The 21055-nt window shown below is 38.3% G+C and overlaps 2 protein-coding genes across 2 annotated transcripts in view; one reads left to right on the top strand and one right to left on the bottom strand.

Moving 5' to 3' along the window:
- Positions 1–5390: 5390 nt before the first annotated feature.
- Positions 5391–21055, bottom strand: part of LOC140953072 (gamma-aminobutyric acid type B receptor subunit 2-like) — a 19035-nt gene continuing 3370 nt past the window's right edge. The window contains exons 7-15 of the mRNA XM_073402569.1: positions 14952–15188; positions 14230–14293; positions 12162–12242; positions 11547–11697; positions 9165–9294; positions 8798–8905; positions 8093–8221; positions 7652–7984; positions 5391–5844 (exon numbers count right to left, since the gene is read on the bottom strand). Of these exons, the coding sequence (XP_073258670.1) occupies positions 5677–5844; positions 7652–7984; positions 8093–8221; positions 8798–8905; positions 9165–9294; positions 11547–11697; positions 12162–12242; positions 14230–14293; positions 14952–15188 (1401 nt within the window). The 3' untranslated portion in view covers positions 5391–5676. The remainder of the gene's footprint in view (positions 5845–7651; positions 7985–8092; positions 8222–8797; positions 8906–9164; positions 9295–11546; positions 11698–12161; positions 12243–14229; positions 14294–14951; positions 15189–21055) is intronic.
- Positions 17130–19486, top strand: LOC140953065 (uncharacterized). The gene is made up of 4 exons (XM_073402555.1): positions 17130–17693; positions 17919–18067; positions 18184–18381; positions 18747–19486. The coding sequence occupies exons 1-4, from the start codon at positions 17584–17586 to the stop codon at positions 18872–18874; spliced, it is 585 nt and encodes a 194-aa protein (XP_073258656.1). The 5' UTR covers positions 17130–17583; the 3' UTR covers positions 18875–19486.

Raw genomic sequence — 21055 nt, 5'->3', positions numbered from 1 at the left:
CGTTTCAGGCACCGTTAGTCAATTAATTATGCGAGTTCGCAAGCTCAAAGTTGAATACAAATTAGCTCTACAGGAAAGACCCAAGGGAGCACCTTGACGTATTATTATATAAACAATTTTAAATAACTTAACAAGCACGCGAGTAATAATTGCTAGCAATAAAACCACAAGAGAGATACCATTTTTAAAACTTTATTAAAACAACTACAAAAAGAGTCAAATACACAAATATTTGAAAGGAATGGAAATTAATTAATCCTTCTGGTTTCCAAAGTCTTCATGTTTTTGTGTGTAACTGCTCGACAATCGTGACACAGACGAAAGCCCTCTTTCATGTAATTTCTCCCCTCGGGAATCTGGTGATCGCATATAGGACTAATCTTGTAGTAATCGTGCCAAACGCATTTAGGACATTTCATGGTCAATGTCCAGTGCACATTAGAGTTCTCACAATGTTCACAGGGACTTTTAGAGTGAAAGGTGGTGGACGTTTCAGGGCTACTACTTTATGTTTCCTGACTGTCGTTTTCAGTGTGGTTGTTGCTCTCTTGGGTGCCCTCAGCTTCAACGCCATTCTCAGAAGCCATTTCCTCCTCCTCCTCCTGATTTTCAATATCCGATGAACTCTCTTCATTATTACTCTCGTTATCGGAAGTATTTTCTACAGTTTGGTAGCCTTTTTCTTTTTCTATGAAATCACTTAACAATTTTTTGTTCTTGATTAAACCTTTATCAATTCCTAACTCTGCGAGTCCATCTAAAAACGTAGCGCACGAGGCTTTGTAACCTCATCGTTATGAGGGAGTAACACATACTCAACTAGCTCAGCAATGTTTGTGACGGGAATAGTCCGTTTATTTCGAAGTAATTGTCCACTAGGAGTCCAGAAAAGAATATCTTTGGACGCGGCCATACTGTGCAGCAAATCAGAAGCACCCTTTTCCGGCAGTGAACGGGAAAGATGACTCAAAACGTCTTTTATTCTTGGTTCTTCTCTTATTCTCGGTTCTTCATCCTCGCTTTCATCACCATAACTTTCGCTTTCTTCATGTTCACTTTCGTGTTGTTCTTCAACCAAATCTATCTTTCTCCTCATTTTGATGAGTACCCATAACAAACTTAGCTTCGAATGATCAACTTGCCGTTGCGTCACCTCTTTTATAGCATTAGAAATCCTAAGCTTGAAACAACAGGGGCTAATACATCTTCAATAAAACTACTACCCTCTGGTATAAGGCCTTTTTTCTTTGTTTTGTAAGGGACATTTGGACTGGCCAGGTTAGGTAAAGCATCCTTATATGGCAGCAATATCCGCTTATTTTCTTCGGGGATGGGAATGTGTCCCATGAGTACATTGTATAAGACTTGGCCTAGTGCATGTAGGTGCTGTGAGTAGCTGTCTTTAAAAGAAACTGGCGCTGATAAGCAGGGCAGTCAGCTAACAGTTGAAGAAAACCACGATTGTTGTTCACTACACGAGATATTGCTACAAAATAAACTAAGAATGGTAGTTGGTAGTCTCTTATAGAATCTCGTGGAGGGAAAACAATGGAAAATGAGGTGGTTCTGGTGGTGGAGGGAAAACAATGGAAAATGAGGTGGTTGTGGTGGTGGAGGGAAAACAATAGAAATATGGTGGCGGTGGTGGTGGTGGAAGAAAACAATAGAAATGTGGTGGCGGTGGTGGTGGTGGTGGTGGTGGAAAGAAAGCAATAGAAATGTGGTGGTGGTGGTAGTGGAGAGAAAACAATAGAAATGTGGTGGTGGTGGAGGGAAAACAATAGAAATGTGGTGGTGCTGGAGGGAAAACAATTGAAATTTAGTGGTGGTGGTCTTGGGTGAGGAAAACAATAGAATTTTATGGCCTGGAACCTATATGAATGCGCAACATTCTACCTCTCAGTCTACATTTTGCTCCTGAGAAGTTGACATGAGTTGGTTCTGTTCTGTCTGCGAAAAATCCTTTAGTAGAAAAGATAGTATGCAAAGGCACGTGATGTCTAAACACCGCAATGCTGGTCTCACCCCATTTCAAACAGTTCCAATGTTTTCACAGAAATGACAGCGATTTCGCTTCGAGCATCCTTTCACCTCCATGATTGCCGGAATGACCGGGTCCGGAAAAACGGCCTGGGTTCGAGCTCTATTGCAACAAGCTTCAGAGACCATTTACCATACCCCGGAGAGGATCGTTTGGTGTTATTCACAATGGCAGCCTGCGTATACACAAACGTTAGTCGCCATGTCACACATTGAATTCGTCAAGGGAATTCCTATGGCTTTGGAGCAGGATTCCTATTTTGATGTGAACAAACGGAATTTGATCATGTTTGATGATCAGATGATTGACGCCAGTAAAGACAAACGAATCGTGAACCTCTTTACTCGTGGTTCTCATTATCGCAATCTGAACGTGATTTATATCGTGCAGAATCTATTTCATCAGGGGAAAGGTGGCCGCAGCATAAACCTAAACAGTCATTACTTGGTGTTATTCAAGAATTCACGAGACAAATTGCAAATCTTGACTCTGGCAAAGCAAATGTATCCCGGGCAGACGGATTTCTTTTTAAATCAGTACGAAGAGGCTGTAAAAAGACCTTTTGGTTATCTTCTGATAGATCTGAAAGCTACTACCCAAGATAATTGTCGGTTGCGAAGAAACGTCTTGCTCAGTGAAGAAGGCTTTAACCAAGCAGGCTTTCAAGAAAATATTCTTCAAGAGCGTCTAAAATATATGGAGCAGCAAACTCTTTTGCCTGTCCCGCTTCTTCCAGCTATGTAAGAAATACAAGACAACATGGATGACGTGCTTTCTCGAAACGATCTTCGGGACGATGAAAAAGCTAAACGATACTTCAGTTGCAAAACATATACCTGGCTTTTAAAGAACAATTAAATACAAGAACACGACAGGAAGAAATCATCAGCACTGTACCAGACTTAACATCAAGGACAAAAGATTCTTCGACAGCAACGACAGCATTCTCCCCTCCCCTCAACGTCTTTAATGTAACACCTGAATTAACACAAGCGGCTATCTCTCAAAAACCTGACAAAGAGAGCCTTACCCCACCACCACTCTTAAATCCTGCTTTCCTGACCTTTCCTCCCACAGTAGAAATCACAAGGCCCGAAGCGCAAAAGGCGTCGGATTCAATTTGTAGATTATTTGGATGATAATAAAGCTCATGCCAAACGGCTGAGGAAACGCCGGCATAAGAAATTCAAACCTTACAAGTACTCCATGGGCGAAGAAGATGAAGATTCATTGATTTCCATTCTTTACAAATTGCTGTGTATTTGACTCTTTTCGTCATTGTTTTTTAACGAAGTTTTTAAAACGGTATCTCTCTTGTGGTTTTATTGCTAGCAATTATTAGTCGCTTGTTTTAATTGATCCTTGTTAAGTTATTTAAAATTTTTTATATAATAATTCGTCAAGGTGATCCCTTGGGTCTTTCCTGTAGAACTAATTTGTATTCAACTTTGGGCTTGCGAACTCGCATAATTAACTGACTAACGGTGCGTAAAACGCTGAGACTGTGATAGTTTTTCATTTCCTCGAGATAGATAGGAGAAAACGTCAGACAAAATTGAAATAGAGAGTTTTCAGTTCTACTTTTTGTATGTGTTTTTTGTAGGAAGCCGTTCCTTGCGTTGCTAGGTGATCGCTTCTCTTATTCCTATTTTCCTTTTAATAGACGGTCCGAAAACCGGGCTCAAGTTAACTAATGTGAACACACCCCTTTCTTGTATAACTACGAATAATTCATGACTTTAAAATTTGGGTCAGTTGAAGAAGGTTACATGTTGCCGGCGAGGTCCTTTTCCCCAGGCTCTTCCTTTGAATGTTGGCCTTGAAATTGGACGATTCCACCGAAAAATCATTACAAAACAACAACGAAAGAGAGAAACAGTATGTTATGGTCAATGGTCATGTTTCTTCTAATAATACTGTTGTGTGTGGGGTCCCTCAAGGTTCTTTTCTTGGCCCCTTATTATATCTCCTATACATTAATGATCTTTTTCTTTCTTCAAATTGTCTTTCATTTATTCTTTTTGCTGATGACACCAATATTTTTCGTCGTCATAAAGACTTGGCTACTTTAACTAGAACGGTTAATCAAGAGCTTTCTCATGTCTCTTCCTGGTTTAACGCAAACAAGCTTACTGTTCATCCTGATAAATCCAAATTCATCATCTTCCATCCACGAAGTAAACAGATCAATCCTTCAGAATTAAACATCTTAATAAATAACACCCCTATAGCACGGGTACAGGAACATAAATTTCTTGGAATAATTATTCACGAAAACATTTCAGGGAAACCGCACATCACTTCCATCTGCGATAAAGTCGCTAATGTTATAGGAATTTTGTCTAAATCGAGACAATACTTACCTTCGGTCACTCTAAAAACCTTATATAATTCCCTCTTTCTACCTAATATCAACAATTGTAACCTTATCTGGACATCTACATATGCCTCCTACCTTGAACCCCTCTATCTACTCCAAAAGAAAGCCATTCGAATTATCACCTTTTCTCCTCCAAGAACTCGTTCTAAGCCTCTTTTCTCGAAGCTTAATATTCTTTCTCTCCATTCACTTTATAAATTTCATGTTTCTTGTTTTGTATTCTCACACTTTAATCACCTTTTACCTGCCTCTCTTTCCTCCCTCCTCCACTTTAATCGTGATTTTCATGATTATCTAACTCGTTCTTGTTTCAACTTGCATAAAATGTCCCTCAGGTATCAATTCGCGATTAGTTCTCAAGCCCCGACTATTTGGAACGATACCCTCTTGACTGTTCGTGACAGCCTGACCACTAGTAACTTCAAAAAAAAACTAAAACTTCACTTTTTAAGCCTAAATTGAACTAGCGCAGGATTCTCATAGCTTATTGTTAGTTTATTTGTCACTAGTTATGCACTGTTATAGGACAGTTATAGGACTGCATGCATGTAAACTTATTTACTTTCAGTTTTGTATCTTGTTTTAGTTTTGTAGTCTAGCCTACAGTCTTTATTTCTATATAAAATAATTTCTGTCATTCTGACCACAGGCCGTATAAGCCCCGGCTTTGGTTTTACTGAGTTTGTACTATATGAGCGATAGAATAAAGTTTAAAAAAAAAAAAGGAAAGTGCCAGATTAGTGTGACCCAAGTTGGATGTCATTGCTTGAAGGCCAGAATTCGGGCACGATGCCAGTCCCGGAATCTAAGGTCGATACCTTGTACTCGTATATTAAGGTAAGTACAGGGTCTCTATGTGAACAAGCTTTCCGTAAGTGCCTAGATAATTCAGTTCTTTGCATACCCATAACTCCCTTCTACACTAGTTTCAAAATGGCGTCTGACAAAGCGTTTCAACATTCAACAGCATTTCATGTGTGCGAGTGGTATTTACAGTTATGTGGCCGAAAGGATACCATGTTTTTTCTGTGAGATAATCAGCCACCTCATTATAAGTGATACAGTTCTGAAAGAAGCGGTATTTCATCTGTTTTGTTTGTAACTTCTTATTTTACAAATTTCTAACATTTTTGCTACTCTTGTCTTTGACTGCCGAGTTTACCACTTTTTCCAGGGACAGTCTCGTTCTTTCTTATACTCTTGATTCTTATTTAGTGGCTGTGTTTCAATCCGCGGTAGATTGAGCGTTCCTTATTCAACCCGAGCTCGTCTGGACTTGATCGAGGGAAAACATTGAGTTCTTGCTTCTATAAGTTTCTATTCTCATGCTGGAATTATTGCACGTTGCTTCTGCAGTTTCAAATTGACTTCGGCTCGGCTCCTGCGTACAATCCACCTTGTTATTTCTATGAAGATGGAGGATCTGCGAAAAAACGCAAGTATAAGTTAAATTATAACGAAGCATGAGCAGCGATGCCTCCTATCTATAGAAAATGGAAACCTATGGATTAAGAAATTAACTGCAAAAACTATGGACGAAGATCCTGCTGGTTGTCAATCTTGGGTTTCTAGAAAAGGGACCTAATCAGCTAAAATAAAAGTAAAGGCGCCATGAGCGAAAGGCCCAAACGGCCAGAGCTTATCCCGGTTTCATTAGCATGAAACACCTAGGAGTATTCTTACTCCCCCCTGGACGGGATGCTAGTCCATCGCAGGGTTACCCCCAGCAGTATGTCGCTGGTACCCATTTATACACCTGGGTGAGGAGAGACAAAGTGGAATAAACTTCATTGCCTAAGGAAACAACGCGATGGGCGAGGCTGGAACCCTGGACCTCCAGATCCAAAAACATCTGTAAACCTCAAGAAGATTGGAATGGCCAGCCGAAATAATGTTCTAAAAAAGCGATACACGTTGTCATCAGCTTTAAACCTATTGATGCCAGAAAATTTGGTTATGACGTCAGCGTGCGCCCACCCATCCGTCCGCACAGACTCTGGGAGTTGGGGTAAAAAAACTCAGTAGGGTAGAGAAGGGAGTCCCAGACATCTACGTTGCGTTTCGTTTGGCCCAAAATTAACCATTTGGGGGGAACCAACGGAGTTGTTCGAGTGAAATACTAGACTGAAGTTTATTGTATTCGAATTACGGCAAAATGTTCGGAGGTAAATTTCTAAGCCTATATTTTTGCTTGGTCACGCTTTTGGTCACACTCCAGAAACAAGTCTTCTCCCCCCTCCCACTTGAGCAAAATTTTGACATGTGAACTCATGCGTGAAAACGTCATCTATAAATTTGTTTGCCAACGACTGAAGCCTTTCAGTTAAGTTTTAAAATTCTCGTGTTTTTGTTCTGCCGCCATAAAGTGAAATACAACTGCTGTAAGGTTCTTTTTCTTTTTTTAAAAACTGAATTGTTTATTTGGATGTTCGTCGAACAAAGTGTCGCAAAGGCTTAAATTACCTATTTGGGTATCTGAATATCAACCAGCCTTTGTAAAACAGGGGCTATTAGCTTCTCAAAGGGGTGTGGTGGGTGGGGGGGAGGGGGGTGTCAGTGATGTACGCTTATGGGAAAGAATTCTTTTCCAAGACTATCACTGTGACCGAATTTAATTCATAATTTTCTTTTTTTGGATTGAAAGTGGTTACGTATAAATTTCTGAATTTCTTTGCATAGAAAAAATGGACGCTTCACTTTTAGCCTCAGCTAAGTCTATATATTATTTACTTTTTAGTGGTGACTTGCAAAATAGTAAAGAGGGAGCGTGGCCGAGTAAGCGGGTCGGACTTTTAATCGGGAGGCGTCACTCTTATTGTTTCTAAATTGACCAGCCAACATTCTACCGTCAGGAGAGGGGAGCTTACTTTCCTCACCTGAACAGGGGAGGGCTTATTAGAGAGGGACTGAGAGAGGGAGGTTAATTGAAGATTTACGGAGAAATCTTTTTCTAGACCAGGCGCTAAAATATGGAACAGTATCCGCCAAGAACTAGGAAAACTGATTAAGTATAGATTTTAGAATAAGTAAGAAAGAAACACTTCTAAAAGTTCTAAAGCAGTTATGTTGAAATACCAGCCCTGATTCTGAATTTGATCCCAAACGGCCTTAGTAGCTAGTTGCATACTGTTCTTCCTTGGATGAAATGACAAAATTGTTATTGCAAAAAGGAAAACCAAGCAGTATGATGACTCACAACGGTAATTATATTTAGAAAAAAAGTATCTCACCTTTGGGACAAACAAGAAACAAATTGTAGACGTTGCTCCCACCAAGACAATTGATCTAATGACCAGAATCTCAAGAGGAGGGTATGTAACTACAAATTTAACCACAAGAGCCAAGCAAGAGAACATGAACACGTTATACACAGCCAAACCAATGTTTTTTGAATCATTAAGCGCGGGATAATGGACGTTTCTTGTTTCCCAGGCCAGAAATACTCCAAATATTAACAGAATTCCTTTCAAAGAGCAAATCGACATCACCCATGTCATGTGATATCGAGAAGTGCATCGATAAATCTGTAACTGTTCTTCGACGTCATCGCCGTCGTCATAAACCTGTTAAAAATATCATTAAAAGGAGTAGAAAGAGGAGTACAAAAAACTGTAGGACACTCTTGATCAAAAAAAGGGTTATAAAAGTTAATGGAGATCTTTTTTGCTTACTTTTTCGCCAATCTGCTGAAGCTTGATACCAAATGGATCAATGGCAGCCCAAACCGACAGAATTATAACATCTATAAGCCATCCAGCACACAGTCTGAGTAGAAGGCTCACGTTACTCAATTTGCCGATCTGAAAAAAGATGTGAAAACATTATTCTAATCATGAGAGTATACAGGATTACAATTATGTTACATGTGACTGGATGACGGCTACGTCTGATTTAGCTACCGGTTAAAACAGTAACGTCAGTAAAGGGTTTTGTGACCAAGTTTACGTAGCAGCAACGGCATTGACAATATTTTCTCGTTGTTAAATGCTCTCGTCGCTGCTCACTGGCCGTTTATTACATGAAGATTTCACGTTCATGAAAAAAATTAGAGATGAATTTATTGTACATTAGCGATCGTATGAGTATCATATCTCTGCCGTAACTTGATGCTCGTCCTCTCCAATGACGTTAATGAAAACAACAGCGATAACTGTTACTACAAAGATCAATCATGACGGTGTAATTCATATGTCCTTAGCAGTGACGGATTCGGATCATTAAGTCAGTGAGCGTCCTGGCCTCGAAAATGAAATAATCTTTCTTAGCTCTGCGGGCCTCACTTTGACCAAAAAGTATGGAGGGAGCGGTCCCTTGGACCCCACCCTGAGATCCGTCATCACCGCTTAAACAAATAACGTTGAGACATCATTTCGTACCTCTCTTTTCATCTGGTTGTTGGTGAAAATCTTGTAAACCCTCCAGGTTTTAACAAAAATGCCACCAAAAGCTAGAGTGAAACCAATCGAAAGCAACCAGGTACTTACCTAAGGATATTAAAATAAAGAACTTACAGTAAACATCATTTACATACAGATGTGCAAAAAGTCATCTAACCAACCGATAAAAGTACAAATAAAACAGAAGATGATGAAAATGTCGAGCTAAGCCCAAAAACACAATCTGTTATTAAGAAAGTACATCACCCCATTCTTTTGCTATCAAAAGGGTTCAGTATTTAATTTAGTGATCATAAAGAATCAAACCGGTTTTTTACATGAGCGGTATACAAAAAAGGTACCTTACATAACATAGGGAAGAATCTTGCGTTGCTAACGACGAGCTACTGTACGCTGAGATAAGCACTTCCACATAACACAGCAGGCACCCAACTACAGTTAAATTGTTGAACTTTGGAGACGACATTCTTATGTACCTACAGAGAACAAAAATAAATAAATTTTACAGTTTACCAAGTAATCATGGCAATAGCAAAATTCGTCCATCGTTGACGTCTTTCACCAAACCAAACAGAGAGACCGTTTAAGTATTCCTTCGTTCATTCATTCACAGTTTATTTGGTAAAGCAGGTCAAGTTAAAAGGCAGCTAAAGCTGGTGTGGACCTGCTGATAAACCATCTATTGATGATATACAAATAAAAAATATATATACAGAAAATAGGTATAAAAAAAGAATAAATATACAGTAGTAAGATAGAAGACGAAAAGTTAAGAACAACTAAAATACTATTTCATCTTGTTGAAATTTACATTGTCAAACAAGGGTCTATTTTTCTTAAGAAGCTTTTTAAAAAATATTTAGACTTGGTGCTCTTTTTAAATTGTCTGGAATGGAGTTCCAGAAGAAAGTTCCCCTACATCTTAATGAATTCCTTCCCACCTCTAGGTTAAAGCGGGAAACCTCAAACATAATGCTATTGCGCAGATCATAACAGCAGTTGCTACTAATAAAAAGCCTAATTATGTTATCTGGTAGCTCAGATTTGTAAACTTGATACATAAAAGTCAGTAACTTTCTATTGTACATGGAATTAATTGACTCCCATCCAGCTATTATTAAAGCTTCTTGGTTGCTAACATCAGATAGCCTATAGATAATCTTGGCTGCCCTGGCGTGGATATTCTCCACTTCATGCAATAATGTAGGTGAGCAGGTGCCCCCAAACTAAATTGCAATAAGTAACGGTGGGAATAATACTTGTAAAGTAAATAAACTGTAAGGTATCCTTTGTTAAATATTTGAGCCCTTTTAGCTGATTTACTTTCTGGCCAAAGGAGCTACAAATTAATTCAATATAGCTAATCTACCTAAGTAGTCGGAATCATGGCTTGGCTGCGAAGCTTGCGACTGATCTTTTGCTTTAAGATCTTCAGGTAGGTTGTTTCCGTACAGAAAATTCACTTCTTCTTTGTCAGCAGGTATAAGAGCCTTAAGCCTTATGTTTTGTTAATGAAAATTTGTTGTTTTGCAACCTTATTGAAGCTTTTTTTAGTTCACTTAAGCTGAATTTTATGCATGATGGAATTGTTCTTTGCTTGTCGCATCTCTTTGCCAGCTTGAAGTGGCGTCTATGGTCCTTAAAGTGACCTCAATCATTAATTAAATCTTATACATAATTGGAAAGACTGAGAAGTTTTTGCAATAATGTAACTTTAACTTTGTTTGAAGGAAATCTTACTTACGGGTAGGTTTTTGACAGGTGTTATGCATGTTCAACTTGACAACACGAAGCAAAAAATAAATCTGCGCAAAACTATCAAGTTTAAAAAATTATGGTTGCTTTGAAACCGATCTTGGGGAAGATTTACTAGATATTCTGCCCACATATCAACGCCAAAACTTCTACATTGAGGATTTTGTTTATATTTTAGTGATCTGCGAAGCTAGAAGTGTCCGATCGAGCGTGGGTTTCAAAATTTCAGCTTGAGTGCGACAAAGTTCAGTGACTTCAAACACTTTGTGGGTAAACTTGAATTTCTTTGGGCAGATTATTGTACCAAGATATTTTGTTTTTGTGTCCACGGTGGAGCTCCGGACCATATATATCCACGAACTTCCTTATATGAACACATTTTGTGAGTGCATCTTGAAAAAAATCGGACTAAAGGAAAAATAAAGGAAATTAGTAAATGTTGAATGTTAAAGTCCGTTTTACTATGATGTATTCTTCGAGAAAATCAAATAATAAGAAGGTTATAACCACAGCTTGCAACTTTTGAAGACAAATTGCCTGTTCTTTCCAGGTTTATGGTCACACAAACCACTGCTGCGCCAAGTGGACTCGAAAAACTCTGTTTTGGATTTCCCGCTTTTTTTTCACCTGACCAACATTGACCTCACAAACTATTTTTTCTGACAATTTTTCCGACCGCTCTACGAAGATAAGGGCCAAAAAATAGCAATTTTTAATTGCGAATATCTCGGAGATACTTGCTTCAATTGAGCTGAAACTTCATAGTATGTTTATTTGGTTCATATTAAACACATTTCAGTAGAATTGAGCTAAAATAAAAAAGGTCGAAATTTTGGTTCATTTGACCTTTAACTCGTCAATTTGCTGCCTTACACATCAACAAATAGATAATTTTGTAATCTTAAAAAAAACAACCGTGATTGTCTTTTAGCTCTGTTCGTGAGTAAGTCACCTGCCTTTTTTAGATACTAACCTGTGTTTTCGATAGATGAAGTTAAGAAGCAAGCAACCCAGGCAGAACAATACTCCGACACAGGCCAACACATAGAAAACAGTGGTTACACCTGGACTGTCCTGAGAAAGCGTCTGAATGATCGTAATACCGTCTACAGGAACTCGACCTCCTATCAGACACAAACAGAGTTCCCATTCAAGCTCATTTTTTAAAGAACCTTTTACATATTATTTTATTTTATCATTATTCTTAATTTTTCCTGAAAGTTCTAAATTGGGCCGCGATCCTCTGAGTTCTTGGTTTTATTGGCGACCCTTTTTACCGAGACTTTTTTTTTCGCCGACCGTTTTTAAAAGGAGGCCATTCAAAGCAGCGTTTCCCCCAGAAAACTCGTTCGTGTAAGAGGAAAAAAAAAGCTACCATCTTTACAAAGGTCACAATGAACCACACAAGCATTGACAAGATCTGATATTTTTTTTGCTTCCACACGAGACCCTGTCAAAATTCGGTTGTAGTGGATAAGGCGATAAGGCCTCTGATAATCGATGACTTGACTTTTGTAATAATCAGGCCCTTCGTTACCACATTTGATACAACTGCTTCTGTTTAATTTTGAAAATAGTTAATTCTTACCTTCCCACTCAAAACTGTCGTTATAAATATTCAATTTCTTTTCACTGACATCAAAAGTTGCGACAACTTTCTTACTTCCTCCTAAAAAATTCAAGTAAAGAAATAAAATTTTGTCAGGAGTGGATACAGATGGCGTCTTCCTGCATCTTCCAAATACAAAATTCATAATATAAAAGAGGAAAATACTAGTTTTTATTAAAATAAACTCTGAACTCTACATAGAGGAGCCCAATAAATGTACCATGAATATGTGTTGACACAATGGCCGTTTTCACACTAGAGACGGATTATCCGTCTGAGACGGGTAATCCGTTGGAAATTCACGTCAGACAGAAAATAAGTCTTAATTTGAAAATGGAACGGCTTTTAATTTGGATGAACACGCCGTATGAATTAATCTATAAGTTTATCCGTCAATTTTGACGGATTTTGAAGATAGGTTATCCGTCTCAGACGGATAATCCGCCCTAGTGTGAAAACGGCCAATAATGGCCCCGCAATCTTAAGAAATTTCCATCCTAAGATATTCCATCCTTGATGAAATTCAAAGAAGCTTTCTAAAGATTTGGCACCAACTTGATGGGAATTTGCATGTGATCACTTTTGATTAAAGAGCCGTGCTCGACCTGTAGTCAAGTATATCATTCTGATGGCAGGGTAACTGCAGAGCAACAAAGCTAATATTGCTGATCATTTTCACTCCTTCTAAGCTGTGAAAGATGACTTAGAACTTGCGAACATAGAAGTTTAGGACTTAATCATAACTCTAAAAGCTTTGACAGTGAGTGTTAAGGAAGTGATCAAATACAAACTTGAACGCTTGAACACAACTTTAATCAGCTCGATTTACAATACATTTATTTGCAATAGGTTGATTTATTGCCCAGGAGCCCGACTTACAAATCTACGAGCCACTAGCAAGGCATCCTCGGAGACCCAGGGGCAGATAAAGGGGGCGAGGGAAAGTCTAAACGGGCGGAAAAATGTGGCACGAAGAAAAGGAATGAACGGCGAGAAGAGCCCCTGGGGACAATGTCTTACCAGACCAGTTCTTAACGGTCGCCGCCGTTCTAGCTTCTGATTGGTGCCAGAAAACTTGTGTTTTTCTGGCACCAATCAGAAGCCAGAACGGCGGCGACCGTTTGGAACTGGTCTGGTAAGACATTGTCCCCAGGGGCTCTTCTCGCCGTTCTTTACTTTTCTTCTTGCCGCATCTTTTCGGCCGTTTAGACTTTCCCTCGTCCCCACTATCTGCCCCTGGGTCTCCGAGGATGCTAGCAAGGAAGACACGTGACGTTTAATCTAAATAATTTATTCTACTCTCACAGGTCCAGCCTCACGGGGTTTCTAATGACCCGAGTACGAGTACGACGATGGGCTGTAACAGTGAGAAAGAGGGTTAATTTTGATAATAATAATGATGATGATAATGATAATGATGACAATGATGATGATGATTTTAAGAATGACAACAATTCATGACATTAAAAAGAAGGATAACAGTAGAGGTGATGATGATAATGTAGATAGAGTTGGTTACTGTACAAAGTAAAGGACATTGTAGTTTAGTACATTTTAAACATCCTTCATTGAACTAGAAGATAAGCACCTCCACTTGTGTAGTAGTTTATCAATAATATTACAAATACCTAATCTTTCAATAGCATCTAAAAACAACCGGCATCCCCCCTTGCCGCCTTCAGGACCTGTTAACATCCCCCCCCCCACCTTTTCCCCTCAAAAAACTTAAAGACCCGCCAGAAATCCGCAACCCCTCTGTGGTATACCTAATGAATTCAGCTTAAGAATGGAGTATCCCACAAACACACGTGAAAAGAATAGACTCTCCCAACAAGCTAAGTAAAAACAAAAAAATGCAGCTTTGCATATGAGGCATTGTAGCCTCTCATGGAGAAAATGTCCTGCAAACGCCTAGGGAGGAAGGAGAGTGGGAGTGGGTGGCTGAGTGAACGCATATGAAAATGACTAGGTCATTTAAATAGAAATATAGAAATGCAAAAAATGTTACTTGTTACTGTTTTAGACTATTATTTTCTCCTCAACTTACTTCTGTTTTGAGTAATTTGCACAAGAGTTTGTCTGTTTCCATTGTCATCAAACGTTACATGACCCTGTAAACGATTTAAGACCTTATGTTTATTGTTAAATTCTTTGTCATTTAACCTTACCAACAATTTAAATCTATTCTGGTTATCCCTGACTTGACATATGTTTAAAGACAAATGTCTTAAATGATGAAGTCAATATAACAACAACAACGATAATAAAAATTACCATTCTTATTATTACTATTATTATTATTATTATTATTATTATTATTATTATTATTATTATTATTATTATTATTATGGTAATTCAACGAATTTGTTCTTATATCACCATAGCTGTACTAAAAATACTAACTGCAACCTGAGATACAAATCTATATACACGACAGAAAAAAATCATCATCATCAGTATAAATTAATAATCATTATAAAGAAATCCGATTGACCCCGTGTTTTTTAGCTCTTTCTTCCCGGTTAAAAGTCGTAAGAATTTCGCCGACGAGCTGTTAAATCTTGGAGACATCAATGTTTACAAACATTGCTTTTGTTATTCGCATTTGTAAAGAGTGAAACAGAAGATTGTTTTGTTTCAGGAACCAATAGCCTTCTAGTTGGCACATTAATATCAAGAAGTGGCGTCAGCGTGAGTATCGCTATAATGAAAAATATAACTGGAGGATTACTATGCTAGCCATACTTGAATATACGCTAATGTACATACCGACATTCCCCAGAAGTCTGTCTGGAAGAGGAGATTTCTCATAATTCTGGCTCCCTCCACATCGCGGTACGTCATGTTTTCCAATGTTTTGTTCTTTTCTCGCAGCAGCGAAATAGATTTATTCAACATCAAAGCAACGCTCCAGGCGGCGTCATAGGTAAAAGCAGCATAACTATTGTAATTGTAGTTTAAACTCCTCAGACGCTGTTTGTACTCTGATTTCAGTTGTTCGGCAGTCTAGGAAGCAAGCAATACTTCACCAAAAAAGATATGAGCATCATTCTTACTTCAGTAGGTTATGTTCCCGGGGGGGTACTGCCATATATGGGCTATATAGGTATGTGCCGCTGTGAAGGGTATGGTTTTTAAGCAGTTTACTCTAGGATAGGGTATATAAATCAGAGCGTTTGGGTCTAGAATAGGGTATCATTTTTCAGGAAACTGATCAGTTGGTTGAAGATTTTATCTAGACAAGAGAAACAGCTACTGTAGGACAGGGGGATTTGGGAGTTTACTCTAGTATAGGGTAGCAAAATTCAGCTGAATTAGCTCTGGTATAGGTTAAGGGTTCCACGGTCCCAGCGGCACATCCCCACCCAGAAATTCCTAAAGTACCCCCCCCCCCCCCGGGGGGTTATGTTCACAATATGCCAGATAGTTTTTGCTCCGGCACGAAAACCATACCGGATAGGGCTTCTGTTCACACAAGAGAACAGTGATTTGCGGCGCAATTTCTGTAACGGAGCGAAGCTTCGCCGCACCGATCGCTTAAGAGGATCGAATAGGTATTCACACTATGCCGGATAGTTCTTCGTTTCGTCACGAAAAGCTGCCCGCTATAGTGTGAACACAAACCTATAATACATCAAATTTGTAATTAAGTTAAGCAGCTGACAATGTTCTAGATAGGACTTGCCCTTGAATGATCGGAAGCCACGTCCACGCTAGGCATAGTTTGATATGGATAAATCCTGTTGTTTACTGTACTTTTATTCTACAATAATGCTTCATCCCTTTGTCTCCTCTTATGCCCAAAATTATGCGACATAATTTGGAAAACCTTACAATAATGGCAGCTATTATTTTCAGGTTTGCCAGACGAACATCACGAATTTATCGCACTTTTTAGCTGTCATCGTGATAAAAACTGTAAGGTTTGTTTTACACGTCAAAATTAAAGTGCCCATCACCAAAAATTTTTTATTTTCTTATCTGAAACTATACCTTATTAAAATAACTTCTGCGAAAAAATTTTGCGATTTGAACAAAAGCCGATTTTTTTACAATTTTTTGAAAACGTTCAAATTGGCCGCCATTTTACACACCATTCGTCTTAGTCTTCTCTCGGAGTATGACGTCATATGACGTACTTTAAGGAACATGTGACTTTATCGCAGGTAAACATTGAAGAGTTCTGGCAGGTTTCTTTTCGTGAAAGTTCACTTTATCCCGTGCAAAAGGTCAAAATGCCAGAAAGGTGCGTTGCGGCGAGATGTAGCAATGTGTCTAACCCTAAGAAGGGAATAAGTATGCATAAAATACCGTTTTTTGGGTCGACTAACCCCACAGCCCAAAGAAGGCGAAAGCGATGGGTTGGCTTTGTGCTTTCGAAGAGGAAAGATTGGACTCCGGGGAAGACGTCCTCCTTGTGTTCGCTTCATTTTAGAGAGGACAACTTCAACTTTCGCCTGATTCGGATCTGAAACATTCACTGAGATCCGACGATATAGGAACTTGTGTATTTTCTACAATACACGCGAAAGAAGAATCAGAGGAACCACCTTCCAAGAGGGAGAAGCGCATGGTAAGCAACCGACGCAAATGTGTGAAAATTTACCTATTACCACGTGCTTTTTGTGGTTTTACAAATGGCAAGGATTCAGACTCCTTTCCGATATATGCACAGAGTTACACACTTAATTTTCTTTCTTGTTTTTGTCTATAATTATAACAGCTTGTAAGATCTGCAAAGTCTCGTTTGAGAACACTCAACGAGTCTGCAACATCAACATCAGCTTTTGTAGTCCTTCATCAAGTACGCAGCTAGAAGTGGTAAGATGCTGTTGGATGTTTTTCTTTTTTTCTTCGCTTTCGTCCTAGGCAGTCTTTTTGTGATCATAGGACATGGATCAATCCTGGTATGTGTAATTTGTATTATACATGTCTTTTAAGCTCTATATTCCATTTTAACTGTCCAAGACGAAAAACTGAACATAATTTTGCCTCCAATGTCAATTGTGTGTAGCATATGTCGAGTTTTTGTTAAACATGATTAATATTTTCTTGCATCATACTGAAAATTCAAGAAATTGTTTCTTTTGGCAGATCCTGACATTTACAGTAAATTTGTGAAAAATTCAAAGCTTTTCTTACAGGTCATGTACACTTACTGTAGATTCAATAGAACATCTATGATAATATCTATTCACTTTCACATCAGGAAAGTGCCTCACATAGGTCAAAGGCCCTGTTTACACTTGCCCCGTTGGAGATCCATGTTGTTGTTTTACTTTTAAGTAAATGTCTGAAACGAGTTTATTTTATTTTAATTACAATATTTCTATTTTTAGCTCACTTAGTATATGAGAAAGTAAAGAAAGCCCTGACCTCTGACAGCCTGAAGAAGGGAATCATGAAAGCATTCCTGTATGCCCAGACAGACTGCCTGGAAGGGTTTCATTCTGTCCTTAACTTCTTTGCACCCAAGATTATTGCTTATTCCTATCTTGGAATGTTCTGCAGGTAGGCTAAAATGTTACTTTTTGATTGTGTAATAGCATCTTATATATACCTCCCCTAGCATTAAAGACTCTACAGATTATTAATGGTTTATTTGCCAGTTGAACAATAGTGTATTATTTTTGGTTTGCTTGGCCAGGAAAATGAAACTTTTAAAGTACTATCATTGCTTTTTAAATAAAAATATTAGCAACTTTTGATGATATGCATATTGTTCTCATGCTGTAGGCACATACTAGCTGCATTACATTTTAACTTCAATTTACACCGTGATGACAAAGTTAATCAAGATGGAAGTGGCTCGCTGAAAGTGACATTCCCCAAATTCAAGAATGGTGAAGCAACTGTGCGGAACCGCAAGATTGAGCCAAACTTTGGTATTTAACCACCATTCATCCAACAGTTAAAATAGCTTTCTAAGTATCATTCTACTTTTTTTTGTTTCATACTTCTTCATAAATTATTACCTTGTTTTTGTTCAATGAACATTTAGACTATGTTGGAGAACTCTTCAAGTTTTACATGACCCTAAGCAAACAGCAACTTCAAGATGCATGCAATGACATGAAGAAAATGGTTGCTCAGCCAATGAACAGCATGCTGGATAAACAACCCAGGGAAGAGGCCATCAGGAAGATAGAAAAGAGGATGAACATGGTTACAACAGCTGTTCCCCCCACAGCACCATCTGGTATGTGTTTTGGAACTTGAAGCAGCATTGTTTAAAATCTAAAGTTGTAGATTGATGACGGGTGAGCCTAGTGAGGCTGATCAATTCCCTTGAGGGGAGGCTTGGTGATCAATCCCCTTATTTTTTAGCAAATGGTTTGAACCCAGTAGTCTTTTCATGCATTGTTGTATGATTGTCTGCTTTAGTGTAGTCCTGAGGAGGACTTGTTTTTGTTTGCTGATGTTTAGACAACCTGTGCAGAAGTAAGTCATTTCAGGGTCCTTTGCATAAGCAAAGAAATATACTTAAATAAAGGTTCGCTCTGTCAGAAAAAGAAACATTTTATTCTATCATCTGTCCTTATCTCAATACATTTTTTATTGCAGTGCCAAATCAGACATGGGGTGAACAAAGAAAACGGCCTGCAAGAGCACGCCCTGTTTGCTCTTTATGCAAGAAGCCAATGAGAGGACATAGTGCCGTCTTAGATTGTCCAAGAAACAATAAAGAATAAGACATTTTTATTCTGCATAAAAATGGAAGAAAAGTGATTTGTTATATAAACAGATGTGAAATACTAGAGAATCTTTACAGAAAAAGTTGATCTCCTAATCTAGTCAGAAATTTTACTCAATTATTACACTCTATTGTGAAACAAGTCATATTTAAGTCATATTATTGTCAACACTCCTAAAGAAATTTTTTTAAAAATGACCACACATCAATCAATATCCTCAATTTTTTGGTTGTCCTGATTTCCAAGTTGAAAAGAATTAACTTTTTAGAGTGATTGCCATTGGTCAAAAATCCCAAGGCTCTTGGCATTTAATTGTCATCTTGAACGAAATGTTTTTAAAGGTTGGTATGTTTGTACAGAAACCAAACAGCAGCTACTACATGGAGCGTAGAGATTTTGAACTGTTACCAAATAGCAAAGTTCACCATATGTGATTTGTCTTCACTACTGTTATTTACAGTTAAATAAAAGAGAAGATTGGAACTTCCCAATAAAATATTGATTTTAAAAATTAACAATAATTGGACAATGTTGAGCAAGATTTTGTGATTTGTCAGTGGCGAGCAGATGAAAGCCAAACACTGAGGCAAATAATATTTATTATTGATCTGCGAGACTCTGACAAATCACTATATTTTGCATATATACTATATTATAACTGAGGTCAATAATATTGTTTTGTCATTCAATCACCAGTTTTCTTTATTTGCAGCAAAGCAAAGTTGCATGACATTGTCCTTGAGTAGACCATTATTTGTAGGCAGTTAGGCACGTAGCCATTGAAAAGGAAGGAAAATTTGCAATGAATGATAATTACAATTCATTGAAAAAAAAAAAAATAGTGCCAAGTTTAAACTACAGGGGAATAGGTACAAGTCTCCTTAAATGGATGGAAATCAATGAAAGCAAATTGGCTTTTTACGACTTTGAAATAAATAACCTTAATTTCAAGTTCAGGCTCAAGATGTTCATAACATTGAAAAAACTTGAAAAAAATGTGAAAAAATGTGATAAAGAAATTCATCATGTGGCCATACAACTTGTGACAGCCCCAAATTCCATGCTACCCTTACTTAAATATACTCAGCTGCATTCACTAAATGAATGTCTGTAGGGGAACTTAATCTTCCTCTAACTAAAAACCAGCTAGTTGCTCGTCCTCCTTGGTAAGAACTGATTTCTGAATAGCAGCATATGCACAGGCAGGGAGAGGTATCCTTTTTTTTCCCAGGTGTTCATAGACAAGTCTCGTAAACTCCCGGAAATCAATTGATCGGAGATATCTACAATAAATGTAAAAGAAATGCTACTGCTGTAGAACAGATTTTATACGTCAATATCAGTGTTACATTAAAGTTGTACAATTAACCCCGAGAAGTAAAGAAAATGAAGGGTTCTTCGCGGACAACTTCACTCGACATGGGCCTCAACACAACCTTCCAGCTCCTTGCAGCAATAGCATTCACTAATGTTTATGAACAGATCACTGCTACAAATTCCACAAGTACACGTAAACGTAAAATATAGACGCGAGTAATGCCGCAAACATTGAAAAGCTTCTAAACTGGCTCGAGAGCAATGTAGAAGACATATAGTTCTTTTGTTGCTGCTGAACGTCCGAAGCAGTAGCCCGCAGAACTATCAAGAAAACTTACCAGTCAGCCACACGAACGCCGTTTTCAAGACTCTTTTCCAGCTCTTCTAAGTTCTTCCAACTGATCTCTTTCGGCTTGTTCACACCGACTGTTTTGCAGCCATTGATCAGCTAAAGGCTCGTCTGCGTACGGCTCGAGCCAATCGTCTTGTATGTTGTTTTCTGTTCCTCATACGACCGCTTCTACCTCGATGGTCTCGTCTTCACTTCTTGATTTTTCACTTTCTGTTTCAAAACAACTTTCTTCTTGCGAAGACATAGCGATTCAATCCTTACTTGTAATCGATCTTTTTTGTGTACAGCTAATGAAGGCAAGGTAAAGCGAGTTCCTTAATTTACGTCACATGACGTCATAGCCGAGCCTGCTAGTTTGCGTGATCAGCGGCGCGGGTGTACCGCAAAAATGTAGACTTCAAAAAATTGTAAAAAAATCGGCTTTTGTTCAAATCGCAAAATTTTTTCGCAGAAGTTATTTTAATGAGGTATAGTTTCAGATAAGAAAATAAAAAATTTTTGGTGATGGG

This window comes from Porites lutea, chromosome 1, assembly GCF_958299795.1.
Source record: "Porites lutea chromosome 1, jaPorLute2.1, whole genome shotgun sequence".
Taxonomy (NCBI): domain Eukaryota; kingdom Metazoa; phylum Cnidaria; class Anthozoa; order Scleractinia; family Poritidae; genus Porites; species Porites lutea.
The sequence above is the reverse complement of the archived record's forward strand: the minus strand, read 5'-3'. Positions and strand labels throughout refer to the sequence as shown.